General features: G+C 42.2%; 1 protein-coding gene across 3 annotated transcripts in view; it reads left to right on the plus strand.

Annotated features, from left to right (window-relative positions):
* Positions 1–23828, plus strand: part of NBAS (NBAS subunit of NRZ tethering complex) — a 1903611-nt gene that overhangs the window by 458203 nt on the left and 1421580 nt on the right. For all 3 annotated transcript variants that reach the window (XM_053709663.1, XM_053709664.1, XM_053709665.1), the window contains exon 14: positions 17250–17443. In XM_053709663.1, the coding sequence (XP_053565638.1) occupies positions 17250–17443 (194 nt within the window). The remainder of the gene's footprint in view (positions 1–17249; positions 17444–23828) is intronic.

A 23828-nucleotide genomic window follows, 5' to 3' on the forward strand; every position in this document is an offset into this window, starting at 1 on the left:
TCTGAATTATCTGCTCTTTCTTGTGAGTCTCCTTTTCTGATTTTTCATCAGGATAAGGCAGTGTTGCGAACTTCTTTTAAATTTTTACCTAAGGTTGTGAATTCTAACAACATTAGTAGATAAATTGTGGTTCCTTCATTGTGTCCTAATCCTAAGAATTCTAAGGAAAGATCGTTGCATTCTTTGGATGTAGTTAGAGCTTTGAAATATTATGTTGAAGCTACTAAAAATTTCCGAAAGACTTCTAGTCTATTTGTTATCTTTTCCGGTTCTAGGAAAGGTCAGAAGGCCTCTGCCATTTCTTTGGCGTCTTGGTTAAAGTCTTTGATTCATCATGCTTATGTCGAGTCGGGTAAAACTCCGCCTCAAAGGATTACAGCTCATTCTACTAGGTCAGTTTCTACTTCCTGGGCGTTTAGGAATGAAGCTTCGGTTGATCAGATTTGCAAAGCAGCAACTTGGTCTTCTTTGCATACTTTTACTAAATTCTACCATTTTGATGTGTTTTCTTCTTCTGAAGCAGTTTTTGGTAGAAAAGTACTTCAGGCAGCTGTTTCAGTTTGATTCTTCTGCTTATAATTTCAGTTTTTTTCATTATAAGATTTAAACTTTGTTTTGGGTGTGGATTATTTTCAGCGGAATTGGCTGTCTTTATTTTATCCCTCCCTCTCTAGTGACTCTTGCGTGGAAGATCCACATCTTGGGTATTCTTTATCCCATACGTCACTAGCTCATGGACTCTTGCTAATTACATGAAAGAAAACATAATTTATGTAAGAACTTACCTGATAAATTAATTTCTTTCATATTAGCAAGAGTCCATGAGGCCCACCCTTTTTTGTGGTGGTTATGCTTTTTTTGTATAAAGCACAATTATTCCAATTCCTTATTTTTTTTATGCTTTCACACTTTTTTCTTATCACCCCACTTCTTGGCTATGCGTTAAACTGATTTGTGGGTGTGGTGAGGGGTGTATTTATAGGCATTTTGAGGTTTGGGAAACTTTGCCCCTCCTGGTAGGAATGTATATCCCATACGTCACTAGCTCATGGACTCTTGCTAATATGGAAGAAATGAATTTATCAGGTAAGTTCTTACATAAATTATGTTTTTCAGTCTGCCGCCCTGGAGGCGGCGGATGCCATAGGAATCAATGGGAGTCTGAAAGCAGCGAAAGCTTTTGTTTGCTGCTGCTCGATATCCCATTTATTTCTATGGTAGTGTCTACACATAACACCCTAAGATGTACCCCGAGTCTAAGCACCCCTAATCGCCCCCCCCCCCCCAACACCTACATAAAATTTATTAACCCCTAAACCGAAGCCCGCCGCAACTAAATAAAGTATTTAACCCCTAAACCGCCGCTCCCGGAGCCCACCGCCACCTACATTATACATATTAACCCCTAATCTGCCGCCCCCTATACCGCCGCCACCTACATAAAGTTATTAACCCCTAAACCGCCGCCACCTACATTATATTTATTATCCCCTAATCTGCCCCCCCACACTGCCACCACTATAATAAACATATTAACCCATAAACCTAAGTCTAACCCTAAACCTAACACCCACTAACTTAAATATAATTTAAATAAATCTAAATAATTATTCCTATAATTAACTAAATTATTCCTATTTAAAACTAAATACTTACCTATAAAATAAATCCTAAACTAGCTACAATATAACTAATAATTACATTGTATCTAGTTTAGGGTTTATTTTTATTTTACAGGCAAGTGTGTATTTATTTTAACTAGGTACAATAGTTATTAAATAGTTATTAACTATTTAATAGCTACCTAGATAAAATAAATACAAAAGTACCTGTAAAATTAAACTAACCTAAGTTACAATTACACCTAACACTACACTATATTTAAATTAATTTCCTAAATTAAAATAAATTAATTACAATTAAATAAAATGAACTAAAGTACAAAAAAAAAAAAAATTTTTTTTACAGAAAATAATAAAATTACAAGAATTTTAAAATAATTACACCTAATCTAATCCCCCTAATAAAATAAAAAAGCCCCTCAAAATAATAAAAAGCCCTACCCTATACTAAATTACAAATAGCCCTTAAAAGGGCTTTTTGCGGGGCATTGCCCCAAAGTAATCAGCTCTTTTACCTTTAAAAAAAAAAAAAATTACAATAGCCCCCCCAACATTTAAACCCACCACCCACACACCCAACCCTACTCTAAAGCCCACCCAATCCCCCCTTTAAAAAACCTAACACTATCCCCCTGAAGATCACCCTACCTTGAGACGTCTTCACCCAACCGGGCCGAAGTCCTCAACGAAGCCGGGAAGAAGAGGTCCTCCAGACTGCATCTTCTATCTTCATCCATCCGGCGTGGAGCGGGTCCATCTTCGACATCCGGCGTGGAGCATCCTTCCAGGCCGATGACTACCCGACGAATGAATATTCCTTTAAATGACGTCATCCAAGATGGCGTACCTTGAATTCCAATTGGCTGTGGAGATCCAGTGAGTCTGCTGTTGTCTGGCGTCTGTGGGGAGAGTGTTGCCGGAGAGAGCAAGCTGGTTTGCTCTGATAGCCAGTCTGTGTCCACAAGCACATTGGTGTGCTCGGCCAAAGTGTGAGTATCCTGGAAATAGAGTGTTGCTTTATGTGTGGGCTACCTTGGGCTGTGGATGCACACAATGGTCGTCCTTCTCTATTTGTAATCCACACAGATTCGTCTGCCATCATCTGAAGAGAAGATTAATTCCTGCGACCATTTGGAGGCTGTTGCGGTCGGCTGAAAGTATATTGGACTTCATAATTGATCCAACAGACTGTCTGTTCAACTCACACATAGTGGACTCTCATACTGTGTTGCTTAACATTTAATGAGGTGCCATTTTCCATTCTTATTATCACTATTAGCTTTGTATAATTTATTTAAGCATTGTATGTATCATATATTGCATGGTCATTTTAGGATAGGGGTTAATAACTGTATGTAGGTGGCCGCGGTATAGGGGGCGGCAGATTAGGGGTTAATATATATAATGTAGGTGGCGGTGGGCTCTGGGAGCGGCGGTTTAGGAGTTAATACATTTTTTAGAGTTGCGGCGGGGTCCATGAGCGGCGGTTTAGGGGTTAATGCATTTATTAGAGTTGCGGCGGGGTCCGTAAGCGGCGGTTTAGGGGTTAATAACTTTATTTAGTTGCGGGGGGCTCCAGGAGCGGCGGTATAGGGGGTAAAACAGTTTAGTATAGTGTGGGTGCTTAGTGACAGGGTAGCAAGAAAGCTGTGAAAAAGCCGAAGAGCAGCGAGATCGATAACTGTTAGTTAACAACAGTCCTCTGCTCATCGCCCCGTACTTGGTGCACGTTTTTTTGACAGCATTTTTAATCATTTTGGAGAGCGTATTCAGGTCTGCGGCATCGATGTTAGGCGAACTTAGGCGAGCATATCGGTGCTGTCGAATGCAGGTGAGTTGACGGCTTGATAAATAGAGGCCAGTGCATCTAGGCATAGCAAGCGTTGATACTCTACTTGTAAGCAGACTTACAAGGATGGTATTTTTTGGATATGTTAATAAAATTTGATACATTTATTAAAATAAATGTGCTAAAAATCCCTTTTTTCAGGTTGAGTAATTGTTCAAACCTGATCTTTCTTTCTATATTTTGCATTTAATTATTATGTTTAACGGTCTGCACCAATTTACATAACAAATTATGAATAACTAAGAGCTTTTTAAAAACATTGTTCTCTCTCCATTTTTTTGAAGATATAGAATTAAAAATGTTATTTTCTTGAATAGGGATTAGGGAGAGGCCTAGTTTAAATAATAAAACCAGTTTGTCGATTTGTTAAAAGTTGAAAGAAATACCTTTTGTCACAGACAAATTAGAAGAATAAAGTACTGAGAAAATAAAGACAATGGACAGCAATAAATTATTCTAAAAATCTTTAAACGTTAGTATAAAGTCGTGAGAAAGTAGAATCTATTTAAACGTTCAGTGAAAATTTTAGAAATTGCACAACTTATACTGGTGTATTAAACTGAAAGCGGACAAGTATAAAATCTGTCCCTCTTCAATCGTCACTTGCTGTGCAAGAACTTACTTGAGCAATCCTTCCCCCTTCTCTTACGGAAACAATTATTTGAAAGAAGGTCCTGTCAACCGCCCCTGGATGAGCAAGTTCGTGGTGATTTATCTAAGCCAACTCTGAGGAACTGCGTCTTACATTTGTGGTTGCAGACGCACTCATACTACCCTCCACTGCATGTCTAAATTTATCTATAGTGCTTTTTTGGTGGACAGAATAAATTCTCATACCTTTTTGTGTGCTTGTATTACAAGTACAAACTAGCCTTCCGCTCGTATTACAAGTTGAAAGTAAACGCGATTGCTTGAGCGCATTCACAATTAAGCTAGAATGATTACTGTGTCCTCAGAGCTCTGGCTTACTGTTTTGCAAAATAATACAGTGTCACTAAACACATCAAAAATACATTACAAAGTACGCTTACACTCATAATAACACCATCCAATAAAAGTTATAAGGCTTAACGATAAGAGGAAAAAAAGTGGGCAAATGGGCTTTAACATAGAGATACATACCTATACATGTCTAAAGATGTATATTATTATTATTATTGGGTTTATATATATATATATATATATATATATATATATATATACACACACACACGTACTTATTTTTCATATGTGTATATATGTCTTTAAATACTTATATACACATGCAAGTACATATGTACACACATCTAAATATATATATATATGTGTGTGTGTGCATTGGAGCCCTTTACAGTTAAGTAGAAGAAAACATGTAAAAACATATGTATGCAATATTTAATAAAGTGTTATACTGTGTATTTATTGTAAATATTATACATTCCAATGTTCAGCACATAGCATAATATGTTCTATGTATTTATAGATGTTCCTTTACTATATCTGTATATATATCTATACCGATATATAATCATGTATGTATATATATATATGTGTGTGTGTGTGTGTGTGTGTATATATATATATATATATATATATATATATATATATTTCTTCTGTTATGTGTGATCAGTCCACGGGTCATCATTACTTCTGGGATATTATCTGCTCCCCTACAGGAAGTGCAAGAGGATTCACCCAGCAGAGTTGCTATATAGCTCCTCCCCTCTACGTCACCCCCAGTCATTCTCTTGCACCCAAAGACTAGATAGGAGGTGTGAGAGGACTATGGTGATTATACTTAGTTTTTAGGACTTCAATCAAAAGTTTGTTATTTTACAATAGCACCGGAGCGTGTTATTACCTCTCTGGCAGAGTTTGAAGAAGAATCTACCAGAGTTTTTCTTATGATTTTAACCGGAGTAGTTAAGATCATATTGCTGTTTCTCGGCCATCTGAGGGAGGTAAAAACTTCAGATCAGGGGACAGCGGGCAGTTGAATCTGCATTGAGGTATGTAGCAGTTTTTATTTTCTGAATGGAATTGATGAGAAAATCCTGCCATACCGTTATAATGAACATGTATGTATACTCTACACTTTAGTATTCTGGGGATGGTATTTCACCGGAATTACTCTGTAAAAGTACATTAAACCTTTTAATAGGTATTTTTTATGTTAAACGTTTTTGCTGGAATGTAGAATCGTTTGCATTAATGAGGTACTGAGTGAATAAATATTTGGGCATTATTTTTCCACTTGGCAGTTTGCTTGTTTTAATTATGACAGTTTCGTTTCTCTATCACTGCTGTGTGTGAGAGGGAGGGGCCGTTTTTGGCGCTCTTTGCTACGCATCAAAAATTTCCAGTCAGTTACTGTTGTATTTTCTGCATGATCCGGTTCATCTCTAACAGAACTCAGGGGTCTTCAAACTTCTTTGAAGGGAGGTAGATTCTCTCAGCAGAGCTGTGAGACTTATATAGTGACTGTGATTTAAAACGTTGCTCTGTAATTTTTATGTTTAAAATTTAATTAGTGTTACTTTACTAATGGGAACAAACCTTTGCTAAAAAGTTGTGTTGTTTTTAAAGAGTGATGCTATAACTGTTTTTCAGTTCATTATTTCAACTGTCATTTAATCGTTTAGTGCTTCTTGAGGCACAGTACGTTTTTGTTAAATAAGATTGTAACCGAGTTGCATGTTTATTGCTAGTGTGTTAAACATGTCTGATTCAGAGGAAGATACCTGTGTCATTTGTTCCGATGCCAAGGTGGAGCCCAATAGAAATTTATGTACTAACTGTATTGATGCTACTTTAAATAAAAGCCAATCTGTACAAATTGAACAAATTTCACCAAACAGCGAGGGGAGAGTTATGCCGACTAACTCGCCTCACGTGTCAGTACCTGCATCTCCCGCCCGGGAGGTGCGTGATATTATGGCGCCTAGTACATCTGGGCAGCCATTACAGATAACATTACAAGATATGGCTACTGTCATGACTGAAGTTTTGGCTAAATTACCAGAACTAAGAGGCAAGCGTGATCACTCTGGGGTGAGAACAGAGTGCGCTGATAATTCTAGGGCCATGTCTGATACTGCGTCACAGCTTGCAGAGCATGAGGACGGAGAGCTTCATTCTGTAGGTGACGGTTCTGATCCAAGCAGATTGGATTCAGATATTTCAAATTTTAAATTTAAATTGGAAAACCTCCGTGTATTACTAGGGGAGGTCTTAGCGGCTCTTAACGATTGTAACACTGTTGCAATACCAGAGAAAATGTGTAGGTTGGATAAATACTTTGCGGTACCGGCGAGTACTGACGTTTTTCCTATACCTAAGAGATTAACTGAAATTGTTACTAAGGAGTGGGATAGACCCGGTGTGCCGTTCTCACCCCCTCCAATATTTAGAAAGATGTTTCCAATAGACGCCACCACACGGGACTTATGGCAAACGGTCCCTAAGGTGGAGGGAGCAGTTTCTACTTTAGCTAAGCGCACCACTATCCCGGTGGAGGATAGCTGTGCTTTTTCAGATCCTATGGATAAAAAATTAGAGGGTTACCTTAAGAAAATGTTTGTTCAACAAGGTTTTATATTACAACCCCTTGCATGCATCGCGCCGATTACGGCTGCGGCAGCATTTTGGATTGAGTCTCTGGAAGAGAACCTTAGTTCAGCTACGCTGGACGACATTACGGACAGGCTTAGAGTCCTTAAACTAGCTAATTCATTCATTTCGGAGGCCGTAGTACATTTAACCAAACTTACGGCTAAGAATTCAGGATTCGCCATTCAGGCAGGTAGGGCGCTGTGGCTAAAATCCTGGTCGGCTGATGTAACTTCTAAGTCCAAATTACTTAATATACCTTTCAAGGGGCAAACTTTATTTGGGCCCGGTTTGAAAGAAATTATTGCTGACATTACAGGAGGTAAGGGCCACGCTCTACCTCAAGACAAAGCCAAAGCTAAGGCTAGACAGTCTAATTTTCGTCCCTTTCGGAATTTCAAATCAGGAACAGCATCAACTTCCACTGCACCAAAACAGGAAGGAGCTGTTGCTCGTTACAGACAAGGCTGGAAACCTAACCAGTCCTGGAATAAGGGCAAGCAGGCCAGGAAACCTGCTGCTGCCCCTAAGACAGCATGAACCGAGGGCCCCCGATCCGGGACCGGATCTAGTGGGGGGCAGACTCTCTCTCTTCGCCCAGGCTTGGGCAAGAGATGTCCAGGATCCCTGGGCGCTAGAGATCATATCTCAGGGATACCTTCTAGACTTCAAATTCTCTCCCCCAAGAGGGAGATTTCATCTGTCAAGGTTGTCAACAAACCAAATAAAGAAAGACGCGTTTCTACGCTGTGTACAAGATCTATTATTAATGGGAGTGATCCATCCGGTTCCGCGGTCGGAACAAGGACAAGGGTTTTACTCAAACCTGTTTGTGGTTCCCAAAAAAGAGGGAACTTTCAGGCCAATCTTGGATTTAAAGATCCTAAACAAATTCCTAAGAGTTCCATCGTTCAAAATGGAAACTATTCGGACTATCTTACCCATGATCCAAAAGGGTCAGTACATGACCACAGTGGATTTAAAGGATGCTTACCTTCACATACCGATTCACAAAGATCATTACCGGTATCTAAGGTTTGCCTTCTTAAACAGGCATTACCAGTTTGTAGCCCTTCCATTCGGATTGGCTACGGCTCCAAGAATCTTCACAAAGGTTCTGGGTGCCCTTCTGGCGGTTCTAAGACCGCGAGGAATTTCGGTAGCTCCGTACCTAGACGACATTCTGATACAAGCTTCAAGCTTTCAAACTGCCAAGTCTCATACAGAGTTAGTTCTGGCATTTCTAAGGTCGCATGGATGGAAAGTGAACGAAAAGAAGAGTTCTCTCTTTCCTCTCACAAGAGTTCCATTCCTGGGGACTCTTATAGATTCTGTAGAAATGAAGATTTATCTGACAGAAGACAGATTAACAAAGCTTCTAAATGCATGCCGTGTCCTTCATTCCATTCAACTCCCGTCAGTAGCTCAATGCATGGAGGTGATCGGCTTAATGGTAGCAGCAATGGACATAGTACCCTTTGCACGCCTACATCTCAGACCGCTGCAATTGTGCATGCTGAGTCAGTGGAATGGGGATTACTCAGATTTGTCCCCCACTCTGGATCTGGATCAAGAGACCAGAAACTCTCTTCTATGGTGGCTTTCTCGGCCACATCTGTCCAGGGGGATGCCATTCAGCAGGCCGGACTGGACAATTGTAACAACAGACGCCAGCCTACTAGGTTGGGGCGCTGTCTGGAATTCTCTGAAGGCTCAGGGACAATGGAGTCAGGAGGAAAGTCTCCTGCCAATAAACATTCTGGAATTGAGAGCAGTTCTCAATGCCCTTCTAGCTTGGCCCCAGTTAAAAACTCGGGGGTTCATCAGGTTTCAGTCGGACAACATCACGACTGTAGCTTACATCAACCATCAGGGAGGGACAAGAAGCTCCCTAGCAATGATGGAAGTATCAAAGATAATTTGCTGGGCAGAGTCTCACTCTTGCCACCTGTCAGCAATCCACATCCCGGGAGTGGAGAACTGGGAGGCGGATTTCTTGAGTCGCCAGACTTTTCATCCGGGGGAGTGGGAACTTCATCCGGAGGTCTTTGCCCAAATACTTCGACGTTGGGGCAAACCAGAGATAGATCTCATGGCGTCTCGCCAGAACGCCAAACTTCCTCGCTACGGATCCAGATCCAGGGATCCGGGAGCGGTTCTGATAGATGCTTTGACAGCACCTTGGAACTTCAGGATGGCTTATGTGTTTCCACCCTTCCCGCTGCTTCCTCGATTGATTGCCAAAATCAAACAGGAGAGAGCATCAGTGATTCTAATAGCGCCTGCATGGCCACGCAGGACTTGGTATGCAGATCTAGTGGACATGTCATCCTGTCCGCCTTGGTCTCTACCTCTAAGACAGGACCTTCTGATTCAGGGTCCATTCAAACATCAAAATCTAACTTCTCTGAAGCTGACTGCTTGGAAATTGAACGCTTGATTTTATCAAAACGTGGTTTTTCTGAGTCGGTTATTGATACCCTGATACAGGCTAGGAAGCCTGTTACCAGAAGGATTTACCATAAGATATGGCGTAAATACCTATACTGGTGTGAATCCAAAGATTACTCCTGGAGTAAGGTTAGGATTCCTAGGATATTATCTTTTCTACAAGAAGGTTTAGAAAAGGGTTTATCGGCTAGCTCATTAAAGGGACAGATCTCAGCTCTGTCCATCTTGTTTCACAGGCGTCTGTCAGAAAATCCAGACGTCCAGGCCTTTTGTCAGGCTTTAGCTAGGATCAAGCCTGTGTTTAAAACTGTTGCTCCGCCATGGAGTTTAAACTTAGTTCTTAACGTTTTACAGGGTGTTCCGTTTGAACCCCTTCATTCCATTGATATAAAATTGTTATCTTGGAAAGTTCTATTTTTAATGGCTATTTCCTCGGCTCGAAGAGTCTCTGAGTTATCAGCCTTACTTTGTGATTCTCCTTATCTGATCTTTCACTCAGACAAGGTAGTTCTGCGTACTAAACCTGGGTTCTTACCTAAGGTAGTCACTAACAGGAATATCAATCAAGAGATTGTTGTTCCATCCTTGTGTCCAAATCCTTCTTCAAAGAAGGAACGTCTTCTACACAATCTGGATGTAGTTCGTGCCCTCAAGTTCTACTTGCAGGCAACTAAGGATTTTCGACAAACGTCTTCCCTGTTTGTCATGTACTCTGGTCAGAGGAGAGGTCATAAGGCTTCGGCTACCTCTCTCTCCTTCTGGCTTCGTAGCATAATTCGTTTAGCCTATGAGACTGCTGGACAGCAGCCTCCTGAAAGAATTACAGCTCATTCTACTAGAGCTGTGGCTTCCACTTGGGCCTTTAAGAATGAGGCCTCTGTTGAACAGATTTGCAAGGCTGCAACTTGGTCTTCGCTTCATACTTTTTCCAAATTTTACAAATTTGACACTTTTGCTTCTTCGGAGGCTATTTTTGGGAGAAAGGTTCTTCAGGCAGTGGTTCCTTCTGTATAATGAGCCTGCCTATCCCTCCCGTCATCCGTGTACTTTTGCTTTGGTATTGGTATCCCAGAAGTAATGATGACCCGTGGACTGATCACACATAACAGAAGAAAACATAATTTATGCTTACCTGATAAATTCCTTTCTTCTGTTGTGTGATCAGTCCACGGCCCGCCCTGTTTTTTAAGGCAGGTAAATATTTTTTAAATTATAATCCAGTCACCACTACACCCTTGGCTTCTCCTTTCTCGTTGGTCTTTGGTCGAATGACTGGAGGTGACGTAGAGGGGAGGAGCTATATAGCAACTCTGCTGGGTGAATCCTCTTGCACTTCCTGTAGGGGAGCAGATAATATCCCAGAAGTAATGATGACCCGTGGACTGATCACACAACAGAAGAAAGGAATTTATCAGGTAAGCATAAATTATGTTTTCTCCAACATAGGTGTGTCCGGTCCACGGCGTCATCCTTACTTGTGGGATATTCTCTTCCCCAACAGGAAATGGCAAAGAGCCCAGCAAAGCTGGTCACATGATCCCTCCTAGGCTCCGCCTACCCCAGTCATTCTCTTTGCCGTTGTACAGGCAACATCTCCACGGAGATGGCTTAGAGTTTTTTAGTGTTTAACTGTAGTTTTTATTATTCAATCAAGAGTTTGTTATTTTAAAATAGTGCTGGTATGTACTATTTACTCTGAAACAGAAAAGAGATGAAGAATTCTGTTTGTATGAGGAAAATGATTTTAGCAACCGTTACTAAAATCCATGGCTGTTCCACACAGGACTGTTGAGAGGAATTAACTTCAGTTGGGGGAACAGTGAGCAGTCTTTTGCTGCTTGAGGTATGACACATTCTAACAAGACGATGTAATGCTGGAAGCTGTCATTTTCCCTATGGGATCCGGTAAGCCATTTTTATTCAGACAGTAAATAAGGGCTTCACAAGGGATTATTAAGACTGTAGACATTTTCTGGGCTAAATCGATCATATTTACACATATTTAGCCTTGAGGAATCATTTAATCTGGGTATTTTTTGTAAAATAATATCGGCAGGCACTGTTTTTGACACCTTATTCTATAGGGGCTTTCCCTAATCTTAGTCAGAGCCTCATTTTCGCGCCGGTATGGCGCACTTGTTTTTGAGAAAAGCATGACATACAGCTGCATGTGTGTGGAGCTCTGATACATAGAAAAGTCTTTCTGAAGGCATCATTTGGTATCGTATTCCCCTTTGGGCTTGGTTGGGTCTCAGCAAAGCAGATTCCAGGGACTGTAAAGGGGTTAAATATAAAAACGGCTCCGGTTCCGTTATTTTAAGGGTTAAAGCTTCCAAATTTGGTGTGCAATACTTTTAAGGCTTTAAGACACTGTGGTGAAATTTTGGTGAATTTTGAACAATTCCTTCATACTTTTTCGCAATTGCAGTAATAAAGTGTGTTCAGTTTAAAATTTAAAGTGACAGTAACGATTTTATTTTAAAACGTTTTTTGTGCTTTGTTATCAAGTTTATGCCTGTTTAACATGTCTGAACTACCAGATAGATTGTGTTCTGACTGTGGGGAAGCCAAGGTTCCTTCTCATTTAAATAGATGTGATTTATGTCATAAAAAATTTAGTAAAAATGATGCCCAAGATGATTCCTCAAGTGAGGGGAGTAAGCATGGTACTGCATCATCCCCTCCTTCGTCTACACCAGTCTTGCCCATACAGGAGGCCCCTAGTACATCTAGCGCGCCAATACTCCTTACTATGCAACAATTAACGGCTGTAATGGATAATTCTATCAAAAACATTTTAGCCAATATGCCCACTTATCAGCGAAAGCGCGACTGCTCTGTTTTAGAAAATACTGAAGAGCATGAGGACGCTGATGATATTGTTTCTGAAGGGCCCCTACACCAGTCTGAGGGGGCCAGGGTGGTTTTGTCTGAGGGAGAAATTTCAGATTCAGGAAAAATTTCTCAACAAGCTGAACCTGATGTGATTACTTTTAAATTTAAGTTGGAACATCTCCGCGCTCTGCTTAAGGAGGTGTTATCCAATTTGGATGATTGTGATTATCTGGTCATTCCAGAAACACTATGTAAAATAGACAAGTTCCTAGAGGCCCCGGGGCCCCCCCGAAGCTTTTCCTATACCCAAGCGGGTGGCGTACATTGTTAATAAAGAATGGGACAGGCCCGGTATACCTTTCGTACCTCCCCCCATATTTAAAAAATTGTTTCCTATAGTCGACCCCAGAAAGGACTTATGGCAGACAGTCCCCAAGGTCGAGGGGGCGGTTTCTACTCTAAACAAGCGCACCACTATACCCATAGAAGATAGTTGTGCTTTCCAAGATCCTATGGATAAAAAATTAGAAGGTTTGCTAAAAAAGATGTTTGTTCAGCAAGGTTACCTTCTACAACCAATTGCATGCATTGTCCCTGTCACTACAGCCGCGTGTTTCTGGTTCGATGAGCTAGAAAAGGCGATTATTAGTAATTCTTCTTCTTATGAGGAGATTATGGACAGAATTCGTGCTCTTAAATTGGCTAATTCTTTCACCCTAGACGCCACCTTGCAATTGGCTAGGTTAGCGGCGAAAACTTCTGGGTTTGCTATTGTGGCGCGCAGAGCGCTTTGGTTAAAATCTTGGTCAGCGGATGCGTCTTCCAAGAACAAATTGCTTGACATTCCTTTCAAGGGGAAAACACTGTTTGGTCCTGACTTGAAAGAGATTATCTCTGATATCACTGGGGGCAAGGGCCACGCCCTTCCTCAGGATAGGTCTTTCAAGGCCAAAAATAAACCTAATTTTCGTCCCTTTCGCAGAAACGGACCAGCCCCAAGTGCTACGTCCTCTAAGCAGGAGGGTAATACTTCTCAAGCCACTCCAGCCTGGAGACCAATGCAAGGCTGGAACAAAGGAAAGCAGGCCAAGAAACCTGCCACTGCTCCCAAGACAGCATGAGATGCGGGCCCCCGATCCGGGACCGGATTTGGTGGGGGGCAGACTCTCTCTCTTCACTCAGGCTTGGGCAAGAGATGTTCTGGATCCTTGGGCGCTAGAAATAGTCTCCCAAGGTTATCTTCTGGAAGTGATTCATCCTGTTCCATTAAAAGAACGAGGGATGGGGTTCTACTCCAATCTGTTCGTAGTTCCCAAAAAAGAGGGAACGTTCAGACCAATCTTAGATCTCAAGATCCTAAACAAGTTTCTCAAGGTTCCATCGTCCAAAATGGAAACCATTCGAACAATCCTTCCATCCAGGAAGGTCAATTCTTGACCACGGTGGATTTAAAGGATGCGTATTTACATATTCCTGTCCACAAGGAACATCATCGGTTCCTAAGGTTCGCATTCCTGGACAAGCATTACCAGTTTGTGGCGCTTCCTTTCGGATTAGCCACTGCTCCAAGGATTTTCACAAAGGTACTAGGGTCCCTTCTGGCGGTGCTAAGACCAAGGGGCATTGCTGTAGTACCTTACTTGGACGACATTCTGATTCAAGCGTCGTCCCTTCCTCAAGCAAAGGCTCACACGGACATAGTCCTGGCCTTTCTCAGATCTCACGGATGGAAAGTGAACGTGGAAAAGAGTTCTCTATCTCCGTCGACAAGAGTTCCCTTCTTGGGAACAATAATAGACTCCTTAGAAATGAGGATTTTTCTGACAGAGACCAGAAAAACAAAACTTCTAAACTCTTGTCGGATACTTCATTCCGTTCCTCTTCCTTCCATAGCGCAGTGCATGGAAGTGATAGGTTTGATGGTAGCGGCAATGGACATAGTTCCTTTTGCGCGCATTCATCTAAGACCATTACAACTGTGTATGTTCAGTCAGTGGAATGGGGACTATACAGACTTGTCTCCGAAGATACAAGTAAATCAGAGGACCAGAGACTCACTCCGTTGGTGGCTGTCCCTGGACAACCTGTCACAAGGGGTGACCTCCCGCAGACCAGAGTGGTCATTGTCAAGACCGACGCCAGTCTAATGGGCTGGGGCGCGGTCTGGGGATCCCTGAAAGCTCAGGGTCTTTGGTCTCGGGAAGAATCTCTTCTACCGATAAGTATTCTGGAACTGAGAGCGATATTCAATGCTCTCAAGGCTTGGCCTCAGCTAGCGAGGGCCAAGTTCATACGGTTTCAATCAGACAACATGACGACTGTTGCGTACATCAACCATCAGGGGGGAACAAGGAGTTCCCTGGCGATGGAAGAAGTGACCAAAATCATTCAATGGGCGGAGACTCGCTCCTGCCACCTGTCTGCAATCCACATCCCAGGAGTGGAAAATTGGGAAGCGGATTTTCTGAGTTGTCAGACATTGCATCCGGGGGAGTGGGAACTCCATCCGGAACTCTTTGCCCAAATCACTCAACTGTGGGGCATTCCAGACATGGATCTGATGGCCTCTCGTCAGAACTTCAAGGTTCCTTGCTACGGGTCCAGATCCAGGGATCCCAAGGCGACTCTAGTAGATGCACTAGTAGCACCTTGGACCTTCAAACTAGCTTATGTATTCCCGCCGTTTCCTCTCATCCCCAGGCTGGTAGCCAGGATCAATCAGGAGAGGGCGTCGGTGATCTTGATAGCTCCTGCGTGGCCACGCAGGACTTGGTATGCAGATCTGGTGAATATGTCATCGGCTCCACCATGGAAGCTACCTTTGAGACGAGACCTTCTTGTTCAAGGTCCGTTCGAACATCCGAATCTGGTCCCACTCCAGCTGACTGCTTGGAGATTGAACCCTTGATCTTATCAAAGCGAGGGTTCTCAGATTCTGTTATTGATACTCTTGTTCAGGCCAGAAAGCCTGTAACTAGAAAAATTTACCACAAAATTTGGAAAAAATATATCTGTTGGTGTGAATCTAAAGGATTCCCTTGGTACAAGGTTAAGATTCCTAAGATTCTATCCTTCCTTCGAGAAGGATTAGAAAAAGGATTATCTGCAAGTTCCTTGATGGGACAGATTTCTGCCTTGTCTGTGTTACTTCACAAAAAGCTGGCAGCTGTGCCAGATGTTCAAGCCTTTGTTCAGGCTCTGGTTAGAATCAAGCCTGTTTACAAACCTTTGACTCCTCCTTGGAGTCTCAACTTAGTTCTTTCAGTTCTTCAGGGGGTTCCGTTTGAACCCTTACATTCCGTTGATATTAAGTTATTATCTTGGAAAGTTTTGTTTTTGGTTGCAATTTCTTCTGCTAGAAGAGTTTCAGAATTATCTGCTCTGCAGTGTTCTCCTCCTTATCTGGTGTTCCATGCAGATAAGGTGGTTTTACGTACCAAAAGTTGTTTCTAACAAAAACATTAACCAGGAGATAGTCGTGCCTTCTCTGTGTCCGAAACCAGTTTCGAAGAAGGAACGTTTGTTGCACAATTTGGATGTTGTTCGCGCTCTAAAATTCTATTTAGATGCTACAAAGGATTTTAGACAAACATCTTCCTTGTTTGTTGTTTATTCTGGTAAAAGGAGAGGTCAAAAAGCAACTTCTACCTCTCTCTCCTTTTGGATTAAAAGCATCATCAGATTGGCTTACGAGACTGCCGGACGGCAGCCTCCTGAAAGGATCACAGCTCCTTCCACTAGGGCTGTGGCTTCCACATGGGCCTTCAAGAACGAGGCTTCTGTTGATCAGATATGTAGGGCAGCGACTTGGTCTTCACTGCACACTTTTACCAAATTTTACAAGTTTGATACTTTTGCTTCTTCTGAGGCTATTTTTGGGAGAAAGGTTTTGCAAGCCGTGGTGCCTTCCATTTAGGTGACCTGATTTGCTCCCTCCCTTCATCCGTGTCCTAAAGCTTTGGTATTGGTTCCCACAAGTAAGGATGACGCCGTGGACCGGACACACCTATGTTGGAGAAAACAGAATTTATGTTTACCTGATAAATTACTTTCTCCAACGGTGTGTCCGGTCCACGGCCCGCCCTGGTTTTTTAATCAGGTCTGATAATTTATTTTCTTTAACTACAGTCACCACGGTATCATATGGTTTCTCCTATGCAAATATTCCTCCTTAACGTCGGTCGAATGACTGGGGTAGGCGGAGCCTAGGAGGGATCATGTGACCAGCTTTGCTGGGCTCTTTGCCATTTCCTGTTGGGGAAGAGAATATCCCACAAGTAAGGATGACGCCGTGGACCGGACACACCGTTGGAGAAAGTAATTTATCAGGTAAACATAAATTCTGTTATATATATATATATATATATATATATATATATATATATATATATATATATATATATATATATATAAAATATGTATTTATGAATAAATAGAACATATTCTTCTATGTGAAGAATATTGGAATGTGAAATATTAATATTTTCACGTCGGGTTAGCGCACTTGAGAATACAAGATCAGCTTTGCGTGGGACTAGGGTGTTGGTTTCTTTTCCACTTTTTTTGTTCCATTGACCTCCATGGGGGAATAGATTATCGTACATGCGATATTCTAAATTCTGCTCCCCCCCCCAAATTATCGTGCGTGAGCGTTAAATAGCGCTCCACTTGTAATCTGCCCCTATATGTTTTGACATCTGTAACTATATTTTTTTCCACTGAACCTGTCATGTTACATATGGAGATGATTTTTGCTGTTAGATATATGCATGAATTACTTAGTGTTTTCAAATAAATACCTATCCCTTTTGCTGTACTACAAACAAGACATTTGGCATGTTTTTACCCTTTTATAACTTTTATCTGTCGTCTTTCTATAACATTGATTGTATATGTCTCTGCAGATAAAGAGGCCTATTATTCACTGATGGATATAAATTGGTGGGCGGACAACACAGTGATTTTGGCCCGGTGCTCTGGTTCATTGACAGTATCCTCTGTAAAAACATTAAAGAACTTGCTGGGAAAATCCTGTGAATGGTTTGAACCTTCTCCACAGGTTACAGCAGCCCATGATGGAGGATTTCTGAGCTTGGAGGTAGTGTTTGATAAAAAAAATAAAGGGTATTTTTTGTTTAAACCTGTAAATTTGTTAAAAAAAAAAAAAAAAATAGCCCGAAAATGCTTAAAAGGTGCATTATGGGTAAAAACGAGGTAAAAAGTGTTATTTATTTAAAAAATGATTAGTTTAACATTTTGAAATACATTTTTCAATGGAGTTGTTAAGTAGAGATTAAAAATAATAGTTAAAGGGACAGTTAAGTAAAAAATGTACTTCCATTATTCAGAAAGAGCATGCCATTTTAAACAATTTACCACTATTATTTAATTAGTTTCTCTTGTTAAGTGTATCCAGTCCACGGATCATCCATTACTTATGGGATATTCTCCTTCCCAACAGGAAGTTGCAAGAGGATCACCCACTTCAGAGCTGCTATATAGCTCCTCCCCTCACTGCCATATCCAGCCATTCTCTTGCAACTCTCAACAAAGATGGAGGTAGTAAGAGGAGAGTGGTGTTTTATAGTGTACTAAATGTATTGATTTCACCTTAAACAGTAAAGATCAGTCTTTATCTATAAAAGAATTGTCACCAGAGGGGTCTGTCGAGGGGGAAGTTATGCCGACTAACTCTCCCCACGTGTCGGACCCTTCGCCTCCCGCTCAAGGGACGCACACTAATATGGCGCCAAGTACATCAGGGACGCCCATAGCGATTACTTTGCAGGACATGGCTGCAATCATGAATAATACCCTGTCAGAGGTATTAGCCAGATTGCCTGAATTAAGAGGCAAGCGCGATAGCTCTGGGGTTAGACGAGATACAGAGCGCGTAGATGCTGTAAGAGCCATGTCTGATACTGCTTCACAATATGCAGAACCTGAGGATGGAGAGCTTCAGTCTGTGGGTGACATCTCTGACTCGGGGAGACCTGATTCAGAGATTTCTAATTTTAAATTTAAGCTTGAGAACCTCTGTGTATTGCTTGGGGAGGTATTAGCTGCTCTGAATGACTGTGACACAATTGCAGTGCCAGAGAAATTGTGTAGACTGGATAAATACTATGCAGTGCTGGTGAGTACTGATGTTTTTCCAATACCTAAAAGGCTTACAGAAATTATTAGTAAGGAGTGTGCCTTTTTCCCCACCTCCTATATTTAGAAAAATGTTTCCAATAGATGCCACTACACGGGACTTATGGCAGACAGTCCCTAAGGTGGAGGGAGCAGTTTCTATTTTAGCAAAGCGAACCACTATCCCGGTTGAGGACAGTTGTGCTTTTTCAGATCCAATGGATAAAAAATTAGAGGGTTACCTTAAGAAAATGTTTATTCAACAAGGTTTTATTTTACAGCCCCTTGCATGCATTGCGCCTGTCACTGCTGCGGCGGCATTCTGGTTTGAGGCCCTGGAAGAGGCCATCCATACAGCTCTATTGACTGAAATTATTGACAAGCTTAGAACACTTAAGCTAGCTAACTCATTTGTTTCTGATGCCATTGTTCATTTGACTAAACTAACGGCTAAGAATTCCGGATTCGCCATCCAGGCGCGTAGGGCGCTATGGCTTAAATCCTGGTCAGCTGATGTGACTTCAAAGTCTAAATTACTCAACATTCCTTTCAAGGGGCAGACCTTATTCGGGCCTGGTTTGAAAGAAATTATTGCTGACATTACTGGAGGTAAGGGTCATACCCTTCCTCAGGACAGGGCCAAATCAAGGGCCAAACAGTCTAATTTTCGTGCCTTTTGAAAGTTCAAGGCAGGTGCAGCATCAACTTCCTCTGCTTCAAAACAAGAGGGAAACCTAACCAGTCCTGGAACAAGGGCAAGCAGGCCAGAAAGCCTGCTGCTGCCTCCAAGACAGCATGAAGGAACGGCCCCCCATCCAGCAACGGATCTAGTAGGGGGCTGACTCTCTCTCTTCGCCCAGGCATGGGCAAGAGATGTTCAGGATCCCTGGGCGTTGGAGATCATATCTCAGGGATATCTTCTGGACTTCAAAGCTTCTCCTCCACAAGGGAGATTTCACCTTTCAAGATTATCTGCAAGCCAGATAAAGAAAGAGGCATTCCTACGCTGCGTGCAAGACCTCCTTGTAATGGGAGTGATCTATCCAGTTCCGCGGACGGAACAAGGACAGGGTTTTTTTTCAAATCTGTTTGTGGTTCCCAAAAAAGAGGGAACCTTCAGACCAATTTTGGATCTAAAGATCTTAAACAAATTCCTCAGAGTTCCATCATTCAAGATGGAAACTATTCAAACCATTTTACCCATGATCCAAGAGGGTCAGTACATGACCACAGTGGACTTAAAGGATGCCTACCTTCACATTCCGATTCACAAGAATCATCATCGGCTCCTGAGGTTTTCCTTTCTAGACAGGCATTACCAATTTGTAGCTCTTCAATTCGGGTTGGCTACAGCCCCAAGAATTTTTACAAAGGTTCTGGGCTCACTTCTGGCGGTTCTAAGACCGCGAGGCATAGCGGTGGCTCCTTATCTAGACGACATCCTGATACAGGCGTCAAGCTTTCAAATTGCCAAGTCTCATACAGAGATAGTTCTGGCATTTCTGAGGTCGCATGGGTGGAAAGTGAACAAAGAAAAGAGTTCGCTATCTCCTCTCACAAGGGTTTCCTTCCTAGGGACTCTAATAGATTCAATAGAAATGAAAATTTACCTGACGGAGTCCAGGTTATCAAAACTTCTAAATGCTTGCCATGTTCTTCACTCCATTCCGCGCCCCACGGTGGCTCAGTGCATGGAAGTAATCGGCTTAATGGTAGCGGCGATGGACATAGTGCCATTTGCGCGCCTGCATGCTCAGTCAGTGGAATGGGGATTACACAGATTTGTCCCCTCTACTAAATCTGGATCAGGAAACCAGAGATTCTCTTCTCTGGTGGTTATCTCGGGTCCATCTGTCCAAAGGTATGACCTTTCGCAGACCAGATTGGACAATTGTAACAACAGATGCCAGCCTTCTAGGTTGGGGTGCAGTCTGGAACTCCCTGAAAGCTCAGGGTTCATGGACTCAGGAGGAGAAACTCCTCCCAATAAACATTCTGGAGTTAAGAGCAATATTCAATGCTCTTCTATCTTGGTCTCAGTTAGCAACACTGAGGTTCATCAGATTTCAGTCGGACAACATCACGACTGTGGCTTACATCAACCCTTAAGGGGGAACCAGGAGTTCCCTAGCGATGACAGAAGTCTCCAAGATAATTCGCTGGGCAGAGTCTCACTCTTGCCACCTGTCAGCGATCCATATACCGGGCGTAGAGAACTGGGAGGCAGATTTTCTAAGTCGTCAGACTTTTCATCCGGGGGAGTGGGAACTCCATCCGGAGGTGTTTGCTCAACTGGTCCGTCGTTGGGGCAAACCAGAACTGGATCTCATGGCGTCTCGCCAGAACGCCAAGCTTCCTTGTTACGCATCCAGGTCCAGGGACCCAGAAGCGACGCTGATAGATGCTCTAGCAGCTCCTTGGTTCTTCAACCTGGCTTATGTGTTTCCACCGTTTCCTCTGCTCCCTAGACTGATTGCCAAGATCAGACAGGAGAGAGCATCGGTGATTCTGATAGCGCCTGCGTGGCCACGCAGGACCTGGTATGCAGATCTGGTGGACATGTCATCCTTTCCACCGTGGACTCGGCCTCTGAGACAAGACCTTCTAATACAAGGTCCTTTCAATCATCCTAATCTAGTTTCTCTGAGACTGACTGCATGGAGATTGAACGCTTGATCCTATCAAAGCGTGGCTTCTCCGAGTCAGTCATTGATACCTTAATACAGGCACGAAAGCCTGTCACCAGGAAAATCTACCACAAGATATGGCGTAAATATCTTCATTGGTGTGAATCCAAGAATTACTCATGGAGTAGGATTAGGATTCCTAGGATATTGTCCTTCCTCCAAGAGGGTTTGGACAAAGGATTATCAGCTAGTTCTTTAAAGGGACAGATTTCGGCTCTGTCTATTCTTTTACACAAGCGTCTGGCAGAAGTTCTAGACGTCCAGGCGTTTTGTCAGGCTTTAGTTAGCATTAAGCCTGTGTTTAAACCTGTTGCTCCCCCATGGAGCTTAAACTTGGTTCTTAAAGTTCTCCAAGGAGTTCCGTTTGAACCCCTTCATTCTATTGATATCAAACTTCTATCATGGAAAGTTCTGTTTCTGATGGCTATTTCCTCGGCTCGAGGAGTCTCTGAGTTATCTGCCTTACATTGTGATTCTCCTTATCTGATCTTTCATTCAGATAAAGTAGTTCTGCGTACAAAACATGGGTTTTTACCCAAGGTGGTTTCTAACAAGAATATCAATCAAGAGATTGTTGTTCCATCATTGTGTCCTAATCCTTCTTCGAAGAAGGAACGTCTTTTACATAATCTAGATGTAGTGCGTGCCTTGAAGTTTTACTTACAAGCTACTAAGAATTTTCGTCAAACATCTAGCCTGTTTGTTGTTTACTCTGGACAGAGGAGAGGTCAAAAGGCCTCAGCAACCTCTCTTTCTTTTTGGCTTCAGAGTATAATCCGTTTAGCCTATGAAACTGCTGGACAGCAGCTCCCTGAAAGAATTACAGCTCATTCTACTAGAGCTGTGGCTTCCACCTGGGCCTTTAAAAATGAGGCTTCTGTTGAACAGATTTGCAAGGCTGCGACTTGGTTTTCGCTTCATACCTTTTCAAAATTTTACAAATTTTATACTTTTGCTTCTTCAGAGGCTGTTTTTGGGAGAAAGGTTCTACAGGCAGTGGTTCCTTCCGTTTAAGTTCCTGCCTTGTCCCTCCCATCATCCGTGTACTTTAGCTTTGGTATTGGTATCCCATAAGTAATGGATGATCCGTGGACTGGATACACTTAACAAGAGAAAACATAATTTATGCTTACCTGATAAATTTATTTCTCTTGTAGTGTATCCAGTCCACGTCCCGCCCTGTCCTTTTAAGGCAGGTCTAAATTTTAATTAAACTACAGTCACCACTGCACCCTATGGTTTCTCCTTTCTCGGCTTGTTTCGGTCGAATGACTGGATATGGCAGTGAGGGGAGGAGCTATATAGCAGCTCTGCTGTGGGTGATCCTCTTGCAACTTCCTGTTGGGAAGGAGAATATCCCATAAGTAATGGATGATCCGTGGACTGGATACACTACAAGAGAAATAAATTTATCAGGTAAGCATAAATTATGTTTTTTTCTCTTTAATTAAAAAAACATGCCAATGCACACCTGTTAGCTAGCTGTTGATTGGTATCTGCACATACACTCACCACTTTATTAGGTACACCTGTTCAATTGCTTAGTAACACAAATTGCTAATCAGCCAATCACATGGCAGCAACTCAATGCATCTAGGTATCTAGACGTGGTGAAGACGACTTGCTGAACTTCAAACCGAGCACCAGAATGGGGAAGAAAGGGGATTTAAGTGACTTTGAACGTGGTATGTTTGTTGGTGACAGATCTGCTGATCTACTGGGATTTTCACGCACAACAATCTCTAGGGTTTACTGAGATTGGTCCGAAAGAGAAAATATCCAGTGAGCAGCAGTTTTATGGACGAAAATGCCTTGTTGATGTCAGAGGTTAGAGGGGAATGGGTAGCAGGGGCGGATCAACAGGAGCTGCAGAAGTTACAACTGCGACCGGCCCCTGAGGGTCGGGACCCAGCTTAAAAAATATAAATATATATATATATATATATTTTTTTCTCAACGACTTGACGCTTCACTAGTGTCTCTGTCTCTGACTACAGGGGTTAGTATTTCTGTTTTACCCATTGGTGTTTGTGTGTGTGTGTGTATGTATGTGACTGTGTGTGTATTTATCGGACTATTGTCACTAAAATTGGACAATAGAAGATGGGAAAACATTGCCTGTTCTGATGATTCTGGATTTCAGCTGCAACATTCAGATGGTAGGGTCAGAATTTGGTGTACACAACATTAAAGCATGTATCCATCCTGCCTTGTATAAACGGTGGTGTAATGGTGTGGGGGGGATATTTTCTTGGCACACTTTGGGCCCCTTAGTACCAATTGAGCATCATTTAAACGCCACGGCCTACCTGACTATTGTTGCTGACCATGTCCATCCCTTTATGACTTCAGTGTTACTCATCTTCTGATGGCTACTTCCAGCAGGATAATGCACCATGTCACAAAGCTCAAATCATCTCAAACTGGTTTCTTGAACATGACAATGAGTTCACTGTACTCCAATGTCCTCCACAGTCACCAGATCTCAATCCAATAGAGCAGTGTTTCTCAACCACGGTCCTCAAGTACCCCTAACAGGCCATGTTTTTATTGTTGCTGAACTAAAGCACAGGTGAAATAATCGGCTGATCAGTAACCATGGTAACTATTCTGCTCTAAACATCAGCTGGTTATTTTACATGTGCTCTAGTTCAGCTACAA

Source organism: Bombina bombina, chromosome 4 (assembly GCF_027579735.1).
Source record: "Bombina bombina isolate aBomBom1 chromosome 4, aBomBom1.pri, whole genome shotgun sequence".
Taxonomy (NCBI): domain Eukaryota; kingdom Metazoa; phylum Chordata; class Amphibia; order Anura; family Bombinatoridae; genus Bombina; species Bombina bombina.